This window comes from Natrix helvetica, assembly GCF_964273705.1.
Source record: "Natrix helvetica genome assembly, chromosome: 3".
Classification (NCBI taxonomy): Eukaryota; Metazoa; Chordata; class Lepidosauria; order Squamata; family Natricidae; genus Natrix; species Natrix helvetica.
In genome coordinates, this window is record NC_138549.1 from 102,778,793 (window position 1) to 102,792,918 (window position 14,126).

The 14,126-nt window shown below is 31.5% G+C and overlaps 1 protein-coding gene across 2 annotated transcripts in view; it reads right to left on the reverse strand.

Annotated features, from left to right (window-relative positions):
• LEPR (leptin receptor) overlaps positions 1 to 14,126 on the reverse strand; it is a 57,274-nt gene that overhangs the window by 25,168 nt on the left and 17,980 nt on the right. For both annotated transcript variants that reach the window (XM_081948927.1, XM_081948928.1), the window contains exons 3-8: positions 13,631 to 13,909; positions 12,959 to 13,082; positions 6,236 to 6,441; positions 2,783 to 2,928; positions 1,130 to 1,274; positions 56 to 349 (exon numbers count right to left, since the gene is read on the reverse strand). In XM_081948927.1, the coding sequence (XP_081805053.1) occupies positions 56 to 349; positions 1,130 to 1,274; positions 2,783 to 2,928; positions 6,236 to 6,441; positions 12,959 to 13,082; positions 13,631 to 13,909 (1,194 nt within the window). The remainder of the gene's footprint in view (positions 1 to 55; positions 350 to 1,129; positions 1,275 to 2,782; positions 2,929 to 6,235; positions 6,442 to 12,958; positions 13,083 to 13,630; positions 13,910 to 14,126) is intronic.

A 14,126-nucleotide genomic window follows, 5' to 3' on the forward strand; every position in this document is an offset into this window, starting at 1 on the left:
CAAAGAATAAGGGGTCATTAACATTTATAATTGTAGAAACAATCTGATATATTACCTATTATGTATAATTCAGCATAACGATGATTACATTCCTTATTTTCATTACAACAGTATAAAGCATTAAAAAGAAATTTTCCTCCAGGCTTCATTGCAGGCAAGTTGGTAAGTGTAACTTTGCTAGTGTAGTCATTCACAAAAGTGTACTGGCTACTTGGGATTTCTTTTGCTAAATTCAACCACCACACTATCTTCTTTGATGAGATCATTTTGTCTTTGGTTTTATAAGCACAATATAAAGAAACGTTTGTTCCAACACTTGCTAGGAGTTTAGAAGGGAAATACATGACATCTATTGCAAACAAAAGAAACAAACATTATAATATTTTAAATAATTCTTATAACATTATTCTTTAAAAACAACCACAAATGTTGGGATTTTTAACAACTCGTTTCCCATGTTACTTTTTTATTACTTTTGTAATCTACTTTATAATTCTTCCCTCATTAATCAAGTTTCAAATTTCAACACAATAAAAAGCCACTTCTCCCTCAGATTAGATCATGAGCATCCAAGCTTTTGGCTTGCCTGGGCTGCACTGAATGAAGAGGAATTACACATACAAAACATATAATACAGTTGATGTAAATAAAATCACATAATAATGTTAAAAGTTGTGGGGTCACATTACTAGCTACCCAGGGCCACATGAAGGCCATGGGCTATGGGTTGGACATCCCTGAATTACACATTCTCTTCCTCCTTAGTTATAAAAGACAATACTCCAAACTTATTACTTTTTTCAAAATTATACAAATACAAATTTATTTTAAATATTTCAACTATTTAGAATAAAATCTCCATTTATCCAAATTAAGACTACATTGAAAGTTCATTTGAATCACAGTCCATGGTATTTTTACAAGAAAGATACTCTGATTTCAAATACTATGGACTATAATTCCATGCATAAAATTGCATGTATTGTGGCAAATTTGAATCTAAACTTTTGTTTTTACTATAAGTACTTCAAATTGTATAACACTCCAACACACACATAAGTGGCTTTATATTTTTCAAAGCAGTCAATTAAATTAATATTCTGATTAATAATTTTTAATGTGAATGTACCTTGTAGATCCATGATAAAAGGTGAGCTCCAATCACTCCAAAGACCTAATTCCTTATGGTTCTTGCACCGAACCTGAATTATATATGAAGATGCGAGTAATTCGTTATTTATGGTCAGCGATGTTCCCATGGTAATTTCAGCCACCTATTAAATTGTTTTTTAAAAAATAATATAATAAGAATATTGCCGTTCTTTCACTGAATTAACTTAAAAAAAGTAAAATCAGAGATGATAAAATGAAGCTAATAAAAAACAAAAGAGGGTTTATTTCTTGCTTTTAACACCTGATGTTTATGTGTCCAGAATGCAAAGGTTACATACGTATCCTCCATGGGGACATTGTCCCCTTCCAATTTGGTTCATAGAAAATGCATTCAGTAATACAAAATGACAATAGAGAGGATTGTGCAACAGTGGTGCGATTCAATTTTTTTTTACTACCGGTTCTGTGGGAGTGGATTGGTGGGCATGGTGGGGGATACTGTAAAATCTCCATTCCCACCCGACTCCAGCAAAATCCCCATTTCCTCCAGATCAGCTGGGATTCGGGAGGCAGAGAATAGATGGGAGCAGAGCCAGTCAAGTGGTATTTACCAGTTCTCCAAATTACTCAAAATTTCCACTACCAGTTCTCCAGAACTGATCAGAACCTGCTGAATATCACCTCTGTTGTGCAACCTTTCACATATGCACATAAAACTTGCTTCCTAGACAATTCCATGCCAAACCTCAAACAGATTTAAAGTACATATAGGGGGTAGTATTTTTGTGTGTGCGCACAATTGGGAGAGTAGATTGTAATCCCATTGCATCTCACTTAAAAGTATGTTTTAGTGCTTGCATTGTGAGCTAATGAAATGCAGGTAGTCCTCCACTTATGACCCACAATTGAGCCCAAAATTTATGTTGTTAAGTGAGAAATTTGGTAAGTGAGTTTTGTTCCATTTTATGACTTTTCTTGTCACATTTGTTAAGTGAATCACTGAAGTTGTTAAATTAGTAACATGGTTGTTAAGTGAATCTGGCTTCCCCATTTTCTTTGCTTGTCAGAAGGTTGCAAAAGGTGATTATATGACACCAGGATACTGCAACCATCATAAATATGAACCAGCTGGCAAGCATCCAAATGTAAATCACATGACCATAAGGGCATTGTAATGGTCATAAGTGTGAAAAATAGTCATAAGTCACTTTTTTCTGTGCTGCTGTAAGTTTGAACAATCACTAAATGAACTGTTGTAAATCAAGGACTACTTGTATAATCCAAAGAAAATGAAACATAATTAAATCCCTTTTATTTTGAAGAATTAGATTTGTTGATTTTAATCACTTCAATGCACAGGTATCTAGTACAAACCATTATAATGAAAACATAATGGAAGATCGGCTACAAATATCTAAAGCATGTGATTTGTGTATTGATTTGACATGTATTTCATGTTTATTCTATCTTGCTGCTCCCAAATGTAAATTCAAAGGTTCAAGAAAACTATGTGTTATTCTCCATGTACTAAATAACCATTTTTATTGCATAATTCATTTTTCAGTTTCTCAGAAATGTAAGATTGTTTAATCTTAAATTAAGCTTGCCAAATTTACAGTAACTCTTAAACCTATTTTATAAGAGACTCAGAATAACGAATTTGTCTCACCTGCTGAAAACTTTTAGTTGAGTTTGTAAAACATTTCACTTCGTATAGAAATAAATTGGATTTAGATGCTGGCTGAGACCAAGAGATTTTTATTTGTCCCGTATCTGCCATTTCAACTTGCAGACATAATGGAGGGTCAGGTTTTACTGCAAAATAGTATGGTAAACAATATGCCTTAAAACACTTTGATTTACAGTAATATTTGAAGCTTGCTAAAATGTTTGTTTTAATTTGATCATATCTATATGTGTATATAAATATTTTATTTGCATAGGCTCAAATATTTTTAAATAAACAGTTAATATCTAGAGCATTTTTTTCAATCAATTTTATCTTAAGCAAGAAAGAATGTTCCAGTTAAACAAAACAATTTCAACATACAGTATGCCTCAGTGAATTGTGGTTGTGGTCTGAAACAGTTGTGGCTGGAGTTTGTTCAACATCCAAAAGAAGCAAAGTGATAATTAAAATTCTCATATTATTTACTATATCTAAGCTTGGAAGGAAGATTTCTCATACCAGGCAATAAATTTGGTAGAAAAAGAAGAAAAGTAGTTTTTTTTTTTTAAAAAAAAAGATGAATAATACAAATAAATGACTTTTTCTAATTCATGGGATGTAAAGTTTAACAATATGCCCTTATATTAATGCTGACTCTAAAACTATCACCTGGCTAGGTTCAAATCAGAATATAGATATTAAAGATCAAGTATCAAGCAATATACAAATTATTTTATAAGTAATTATGGAATGTGATAGTATTTGTTTAAGAAGCTACAATATTAAATATTGTATGATACATCTCATTGTACTTTTAGTTGGCCTGAATATTATAATAATTTCATTTATTTTCCATACATTATATTTATATAATATATATTTTATCTGAATCACTGTTATGAGAAAATGATGTATAATTCTGTACTACTGATTTGAATATTAAACTTTTATCACTATTCTTGAATTTTACAATTTTATCTATAACTACATTTCTTTATTTGAAGAATCCTGGTTTGAAAATAAGCATACTAAAGCAATATAATTCAAACAATATGAAAATACAACTGACATAATTTAAACATTATTCATGTTATTAAAATATTTAGTCATTTACAAATTATTCAAGGTATTTGTAAAGTGAGTTAAATGATGTACAATAACTAATGTAATATATCATTTCTAGTAATTCAGTACGCACTGATTTATATTATGAACATTCCTGAGGCTACTGTTTGAAAAAGTGTACACAAGGGCAAATCTACATCTTGTATTAAAGAAAGAATCTCACTTCATGTGACTTATTTTTAAAAACTAACTACCATTAGAAATTCTGTCCCTTGGAAGAGTGAGTTTAAAAGTGGAAGTTAACATCACAAAACTCACTTTTGCAATTCCATTCCACAACAAAGTTATCTTAATCCATGTTTTTAAAAATAGATCCAAACCTTGCATCATTTGAAGTGATGTAACTGAATTATAACAAATTCTATTTTAATTCTGCTAAGTACAAGATTTAAAATATTTGACTATTGAATAACATGATTTACAGAAACATTGTGTAATTCCTGTAATTCCATCATGTTTCCCAAACATTAAACTATATTATAACTAATATAAAACACTCATTCTAAAACATTTATAATAATTTACTAAACTAATATAATAAAGAAACATTGTCTATCTATTTTTGATTATAATAAAATACAAAATAGTTCAAACAATGAGTAATTTTGAAGCAGCTACTTATTAAGCCGGAAAGTATTGAAAGATTAAATGCAAGCATCATCTGATTATATAAAGCACTGATTTAATAATATAGAGGTAAAATAAAAAAAACTAAATTACATTTTAATGAAACAAGCATTGTACTAATACAGCTACTAAAATGTAACCTTTCAGAATGTCAGCATCTCCTCAAAGTCCCCCTCCCCCATTTTTACTGTTCACACTTGGAATAAAGCATTACATAGTGAAATTGTATGTTTTAAAACATCATTTTTTTTACAGGAACGCAGATCAACTTCCCCATATTTATTCCATTAAGATATGTTGAAACTACTATTTCCACAATTGCTAACTAACAATTCTGGGAGTTATAGTTGCAGTATAACTAAGGCAGGGGTAGGTTCCTGCCAGTTCTAACCTCTTCTATAGAAGAGGTTCCATAAATATACAGTGCCATTTAGAACCAATTCCAGCTCCCTCCTCCTGCCCATCTGCCCATCATCAAGATGAAGAGCAAGAGGAGGGATTCTGGGAGTTGAAGTCTACAAATCTTAAAGCTGTCAAGTTTGAACAACCCTGGGGTTTTTTCTAAAGGGTTAGGGGTGCAAGGGCCTTGTAACTTGACAGCTTTAAGACTTGCACACTTCAATGCCAGAGTTCCTGAGCCAACATGACTGGAGGAGGAATTCTGGGAGTTGAAGTCCACAAGTCTTAAAACTGTCAAATTTGAACACCGCTAGGTTGTTTTTTTTCAAAAGGGTTAGGAGTACAAGGGTCTTGTAACTTGACAGCTTTAAGACTTGCGTGCTTCAAATGCCAGAGTTTCTGAGCAAACATTTTGGTTGCTAAGCAAGAGCGTTATTAAGTGAGTTTCACCACATTTTACAAGTGGGCCACGCCCACCCAATCACATGGCTGGTAAGCCACTCCCACCCAGTCACATGGCCAGCAAGTCACTCCCACAAAGCAGGCCACACCTACAGAAGAGGTTATAAAAATTTTTGAAACCCACCACTGAACTAAGGGTACAATAGAATAGAATATTTTATTGGCCAACTGTGATTGGACACACAAGGAATTTGTCTCCAGTGCATAAGTTTTCAGTGTATATACAAACAACAAAGTAATATAATCATAAGATACCAATAAGAGAAGGTAGTAGAAAATATATTGTTTTATTAGAAAGGACTGGTGTCTTTTACTTGTCAAGTCTTCAGACTCATTTGTGTGTTTTGTGACACAGCATGGATTATGAAAAATAATATATTCTTCCTTGAGTATAATATAAAATACAATTTTATTTATAACATACTATGAATTTAAATAATTAAAATTTACTTATATTAAGTCTAAGTGTCAAAATAATGAAATGTCAAAATATAAATCACAATATTCAATGAAGGCTAGATTTATAACGAATAATATTAATTCAACATTTTAGGGAATTCATTCAGGATTAGTATCACTAAACAGAATGACTTTTAACTTCTCATTAAAGCATGTTGGAATGCAAAAAAAAAGATTTTAACAGAAAGATTTCTGTGCTGCCTTTCCCATTACTTCATAGTTCTGAGAGAATCTACCCTTTAGAATGACTTAGCCATGATATAATTATACCTATAAACCAAGATTGTATTCATTACTGTGGAATTTCAAGAATAATTCTGGCTCAGTCTGTCAGAGCTTTGAAAGCATGCTTGATGTTTTTGCTAATAGATCAAAACTTACCAATATCTATAGGCTTGACTGACATCAATGGTGACTGCAGTAATATATTTCCATTAGTGATCTTGAGCCACATAATGTAAATATGATTCAGTTTTATTGAAGATACATGACATTCATATTTTTGGGCTTTTAGAGTATTACAGTGAATGACTGTAGAATTTTCCTTTAATAAATTTGTGGAAGCATTTTCCAGTGATGTATCTGTTCTGAAAATAAAATAAAATCAGACATTTTCTTGTTATTTCTTTTACTAGATCATACAGAGGACTTTATTAGAAATTCTGTAAATTGCTTGCATTATTTTTGTTACGCAAGAAATGGGAAAAAAATATGCATTGTAAATGCCACAAAGCATTTTACTTATACAAAGGCCTGATAAAAAATGTGCAGCCATTTTATATAATTATATTATTAAAATACATGTCTACATCAATATCTATAAGCACTATCAAGCTATTCCTGTGGCAGATGGAAAAACAAACATTTGAATGATGGTGTACCTGTACCATTGCAACTATCCCATTTTTATCCATTTCATCTATTTTATTTAGGATAGAAGAAAAATGTTCACAATATGAAATGTTCACTGGTCCCAAACTGATCAGTCTATGGAACTCCCTGTTTGTCCCGTAAGTGGTAAATATGCTTGCTTGCAGGCCAGCTACTCATTTGCAAAGAAACTTCCTTTTGGAAAAAAGATTTGAGAAACAAGAAAGGAGGCAGAATGCCCAGCAACTCCACAAAGGGGGACAATGACAAACCTTAGTGGCTTCTTCCAGCTAAAACTCTCACCAACCACCCAAAGGCAACACAAACTCTCTATAATTATAAAACTTGGCTGGGGGAGAGAAAGCCTAATTCTGAATCTGCTTCAGTGTTTTACATCCAATTTTTAAATGTCTCCATTTAATAAGGGGAAAAGAATTTGGAGATGGCCAGAAGTTGAATTGTTTTACAAGGAAAAACCACAAGACAGAAGTAAGAAGACAGAAACCTCAACTATAGAACAAGCATGGTTGGAGGATGACATATTGTGTTGTTGTGTAAATGTGGATTTTATGAAATAGTCCAATACTGCTATTACTCACTTGTGTAGAAAAAACTCAAAAAAATCCAAGAAGTATAACCACAATGTGGCAATTATTTGGGCAAACTTTGCACAAGCAAAAATTCTTGCAAAATATTATAGTGTATTAAAGGAAAACTTCATATGGTTGAATTTTCTGGGTGAATTCCCCATTACGTAGCCAAAGTTTGAAAACTACAACATTGTATATCATTTTTTTTTAAAAAAAATGCTATAGGAAAGGACAAATTATTTTTCGGCAAAAAAAAGTGTTTTTGTTGATGCTTTAAAGAACCAAATCTGGAGTGTATGAAACACTTTTTAAAGACTGAAAACATAAAATCATGCTTTTGGAGCAGGCATTTCAAAACTTACATTACAAATTTTTTTTTTTAAATGTAAGTAAGTTAAAACACATTCGTACTGTTTGGAAAATGAATTTCTGGGCAAGGTAAAGAATGGAAGGAACAAATGGAAGGATCTGAAAAACACTCACAGTTGCCTTTGTATAATGTTTTGGTATAATATTAGATCTATTCACCTTGGAATACTATTGAAATCTTTTCAGAATGAAAAGGTATAATTTTCTTGATGATTTTTTATTTTTTTAGTCTGTACATATATAATATCAACAGAATGTCAACAGAATATGCAACAAGGCAAGAAAAAAGGCTTGCAAAGAGAAATATAAAATTGCATCTGTTGCTTTTTAAAAGGCTATGCCTCTTTTCAGCTTTTTCTTCAAAATTATATCCATCAAAATATAAAATTACACTAAAATATCAAAATTAATATCCCTCAAATATTCTTATGTTATCTTCATGGTGTTAAATCTAACACTATAGTTTATTAAATAATTATATAATATGTTTTTCTCACTTCAAACTCTTTTGAATCAATGTGTATGAGATCTATGTGTATGATTTTTTTTAATGCACATCCATTTTTTATCTTGTCTAGTTTTGCTTTGTTTTGTATTTTCTTTTTGGGGGGGAGTTTGTATTTTAATGTTCTGCATAAAATAAAATAAAAATTTACAAAAAAAGAATTCAAACTCTTCTGAGTTCATTATTTGATTTCATTACCAGATTATGGAAAGTCTGGAGTTTTTTTTTATTTGACAGTATACTATTTTGTTTTCCTTCCTCTAAAAATTCAGTTCAAAATATCTTCTTTGGCTGACATTGCTAAATAATTTTGTTTTTTTCGCAAACTAGAAAACTTCTCAGATGAAACAAACATATTTCTGAATATATATTAACTTCTGGCATCAAAAATGGAAGGTACTAGATGAAGTGTAATAAAAAGACCAAATTAGCCCTTGGCAACAACAGTGTCAGTGTGAACAGAAGCAGTAACTAACAAAACACCTTAGCCCTTGTGGCAGATTGTCAAAGTAATAAACTAAGCACCCACATAAATTAAGTAGTGAGTAAGTTTAGCAACAGTTGATTATTTCCTTGCCTGCAATAATGAATAATTCAACATTTTTTTAAAAAAATATTATGTAGGAGAATTGTCAGTGGGCATGGATGATCTCTATGTTTACTATATTCTCTTAGTTTTTAGACAATGGTTCTATTCCTGATAGAAAAGAATATTTGTAGCTCATGGTAGAATTCTGGGGTCGTTGGTGCAGTCAGAGATGGTTGTTTTCTTGCAGACGTTTCATTGCCAAACTATGGTTGATAGGATGATGTTACCTAGTTTGGTAATGAAATGTCTGCAAGAAAGCATTCAGGCCCAGAGAGTACCAAGAACCCCTCTGTTGTATTCTTTCTATTCTAGGGACAATCAATCTTTAAATAGGGTTGCTCAAATGGTGCAGATAATAACAATCACTTATTTTCTTCTCATTTCCTTTCTCCCCTTCTGAAGGAGAAAGGTGGCCACCTTTCACAAAATGAGAACTTCCGCTGCCTCTGAATTTGGATTCAAAGTTTTAACATGCCAAGCTGGATTTAATATATTAAGATCAATTCAGAAGCAAACATTTTATGCAATGCAATCTATGCTAAATGAGACCTTTTTTTCATAGTTATGGTTATGATAGAAGTACAGGGAGGAAGACCAAGATAAATGACCCAGAATATTATTCTTAAAAGTTAAACGCATCTGAAGGATTTGTGGCTTGAACAGTATATAATTTCCTCCTGTGGAAGTCACACCCCCAGTCTTCTCCAAGCTTATAAATTCTGCGGTCTGTATTTTGCATTCTACTGCCAATATTTTGAGACAGCATGTAAACACTCCATAGAAACATGTAAAGCACATCAGTATTACTCCCTAACGTTTCAAAGAAAGTAAATATTTCTTCTATGTTCCAGCAATGTGGCAAACCATAACAGAAACAGCACAATTAAAGCCCATATCCTCTCTTTCTGGTACGCAATGGAAAACAGAACTGACTTCCAGGCAACCTCACAGCTAGACTATGGGTAAAGCATCTGTGTCATTCAAATGAAGTGATAGTCTATATGATGTATGGCCCTAATTTATAATACAGTTAATAATAAGTGCCAAATATGGATTCATGGATGTTCCACATTCTCAGTATCAAATATCACTAATTTAATATTGGTAATTGCACTTTTTTTGCACTACATTGGAACAAAGGTTTGTGATGCTGCACGTTATTGTTTCCACCTTTGAATAATTAGGGAAAAATTAGACCATGAAAGCAATTCATATCCAAAGAGGGCCTTCAAGTGTATCTCACATAAGTCACTTGTTACATTAGAGCATAAAAATACTGCAGTGAAGGAGCCAAAAACAATGTAGAGAAATAGAATACATTGTGTACTAATGATGACCATGTTATTGCCAGTGTTGTTGAAATTGAATCTGGAAAATGAACATGTGAAATGGTGTATGATTCAATGAGCAAGAATTTTGGTTATAATATAATGTTTGAGTAATGAGGAAATGTGGACAAATGATTTAAAATTATACTAAATTATAATTTGAAAAAAAATTGTTACAAAATTATGCATCTAAGACCTGGTAAATAGTCAACGATGTATAAAGGTGTCTCAAATATATGTTGGAAATGCAATTTTAAAGATATATTGTATCATCTTTGGTGGACTTATGCTGAAGAAAAGAGATTGGGAATAGATCCATGTTATAATACAGAAGATCTTTAAAATTAACATAAAATTCAAAGCTGAAGTTCTTCTTTTAGGGTTATTGGATAAGGAGTTGGAAAAAAAGATCTGGAACTTCATTATTGTTTAGTTAATTGCAGCGAGAGTTCTTTATGCACAGTAATAGAAAAGTATGTTAAATCCCAAGATAGAATAATAGATGGAAAAAGAGATGAGCACTAGCAGAGAGGGCAAAATTGACTGTTTTAATTAGAGAAAAGAATACATCCAGTTTTTGGACTTTGTCCACTTTTGGACTTTGCATTTGAGTAAAAAAAATGAAATCTTGATTTTGGTTTTCTGTTGATTAAGTTAGTTTGTTGTAGAAATAACTCGTACTTGCTAAATTGGTAAATTAAAAGTACAATTCTATTTTATATTTTACTGTGCTGAAAGAATTTGGAAATCAAAGTTTTCTTTTTTCTTTCTCTCCTTTTACCTTAAACTTCTCTTTCCTGTCATTTTCCTTTCCCATTTCTATACTATCTTTATTTTCATTTGTAGTTTATGATAATTCTAATGATTTTTAAGAAAAATAGAACAAACACTTAATGACAATGATGTTTTATTTTGCATTTTCAAGTATCTTCACAATTATTGTACTATAAAACTGATTCACAACAGAGGTCACAGCAATTAAGACTGTATTGCTAATCAATGCAAGGAGAAACTATAATTGGGAACTTTAAAAAATAAAAATAAATCATATTGGGAACTTTAAAAAATTAAGTTATAAATTCCTATTTTTGGACCACAGTTCTGGTAAATCAAGTGTAGTGGAGGGGAATACTCTGGTTTAGGTTTCTGCTGTACTAATTGCAAGTGTTCATTGTTCCATTGGCTGCTATTTTTCTCTAAATTCCTAAGAGAATTCAGATGCAATTCTCAATATCTTACTTCTCTTAAAAAATTAACTAAACCTATTACATTAGGATCAATTTCTTTTAGAAATCTGGAAAAAGCAATATTTCGGGAGGGGTTTAAAAATGATTGTAAAATCTGGAGGGGGAGCGGGAGGGGGAGGGAGGGGAGAGAGAGAGAGAGAGACTTTAAAGTGAATCAATTCCATGAATCAACATTTATAGTAAGAATTTTGGATTCTCAAAGCTGTTCATTCCTTAAAAGTTAATATATTTTCATGCCTGTGGGAATCCTATGATTGGTGCCTGAATATTTATGCTTGTTTCTTTCATCTTACAGAGGTCATACAATGTAAATTAAGGCCAACTAGTTAGCCATGTATTCCCAAATTCCCTTGGACAATCTGAAGAAACACAAGGATGGAAGCTCATTCTATTTAAATGAGAGAATTTTCTTCTCATTCGGAACAAAACAGCCAATAAAACCACAAATATTGCATTCTCCAGTGTTGTGAGTTTTCAATTTTTGATATTTTAATAGCCAACTCTACATTCCAGAATAAGTCTTCTGAGTTCAGCATGCCTGGACTCTTGGCTGTGATTAAAACCAATCATGGCTTAGTCTGATACATAAACACTGCAAAAAATACACAAATGATACATGCATGTGCCTTTTCCTCCTGTGAATTTTAAAGCAGAAAGCTTTTTGATATAGTGTTTCTAATGAAAATACACATATTTCCAATAGGGAACATAATATTCAGGCCAGACCACATAAAGTAAGTGTTTCTGTATTCCATTCAATAAAACTAAGAACTATGTCAACAAAATATTTTGCTATTCAGAAGATTGTGGAATACAAAATAACATTTTTAAAGATTTCAAAGGGGCTGCATGATTATACAACTTTAACAGAAATATCTGATGACAATGCAAATCACTCTATAATATTGATTGTTATTCTGATTGCTATTCCTGTTTTAAGCCTTAAAAAGATATTGCTGAAGAAGTGTGTTCATAAAAGATACCTTTCACATGCCAAAAAATAAACATGCCTCTCTACAAAATAACAGAGTAGAGAGGACGGAATGTTAACAGTTTACTTTTCATGTTTGGAATATAGCTCTAGTTCCAGAGTTCTTAAATGCCATGATACTATGATCTCATCACACAATACAATGAATTAGTGTAATATATCATCTCTAAAAAAAGGAATAATTTTATTGGGTTAGGGTTGGACTATAAACTTTTCATAAGTACATTTTAATCTCTTAAATAAAACAATATAATGTTATAATTTTATAAAATAGAATTGTTCCATGGACAATAATAGTTGAATTCCTGAAATGCAATAACATTTAAAATCATAATTTAACAGGGAGAATAGGTTTGCTTATTGAATAATTACTGAAATCTTTAAATTTATTTTGAAAATAGCAAGTTCTCATTCACTCCAAAAAAGAGTGAATCTTTGCCTTAAATCAACTTTTTAAAAACTGTTCTTAAAATGCAGAACACAGGTAAGAAGCTGTATTTTGCTTTTAGTACTCTGTGTTCCATGTCAGTCCTTTTTTCCCTTTCACCTTGGTACCTGGTAACCCTGTAATTCATAAACCTCACAAATTTTAACTTGGATTTTGAATATACTTACAACGCATGCAATAGATTAACTGTAAAGTCTTCATTCAAATATGGTGACTTAGTAGATAATTTCACAATACAAAACAATTCTTCTGTGGTTTCATTAGTCCAAAACTGCAGATTCCAAATTGAATCTAAATAGAAAGTTAAGCATTTTAAAAATAACACTCCCCAAAAAACCCCATCCCTGTAAACCTGAACCCTTGAAATAATTTATCCTGCTCTCATTGATGGTCCTATAAATGTAAAAATTAAATTATATAATATATCACTGCATTATATCAAATCATTTTTGCAAATACAAAAATGGTGGAGTTTGTGTCATGAAGTCAGATTTTATCAACCCCCACTTCTCCCCCATCTCATGGGCAATTCCATACAACTACTACAGTATTATGCATATTTATTTATCCCTTCAATAATACCTATAGGCAAGACTGGAATATACTATTTCTCAATTGACCCTGACTTTAACTCCATTCAAGCAGCAGTCAAAATTCCGTTGCTGAAAAGATATTTTTTTAAAAAAAAAAAGCTATTGTAATTTGTTTTAGTTTGGTCACTATTTTATTCATGATCTATTTTACTGCATACAATTTCATTTATCTATGTTCTTTGCTCATATTTACATTGTACATGAAATAATCTCAGTATAAATTAAAAGCACATTTTCCAAGCATACCTATCTGCTGAAGTGTTGAACTGACAATTCTTGAAGAAACAAGTGCTTTGGCTTCCATTTCTGCAGTGTGTGCCAAACAATTCATATATGTATCATTCCAATGGCAACATAAGAAGTTATCTCCAGTCACAAATACAGTGCCGTTGGCTCCAATTGTACCATTCACATCCTGCCAAGTGGGAACATCCTCTGCCATTCTAGCTGGTATACAGGGCATTTCAAAGCTCTGTGGAGGAATCTGATATACCATGCAATGAGAAATGACCACTTGAAAGAAATCTAAAGAGAGAAAAAAAGAATAGTTTGAATATTCTAAATAACAAAGAATTGATATTATATGTTATATTAATCAATAGAATTTGACTGCAACAATTTTTAATATTAACAATGTTTCAAAAACACAAAATTATACATATACATATACATATGTACACTCACACAAATAGCCAAATAACATTCATTGTCACACAGTTTTTTATCTGTTGCAATTCTTAAA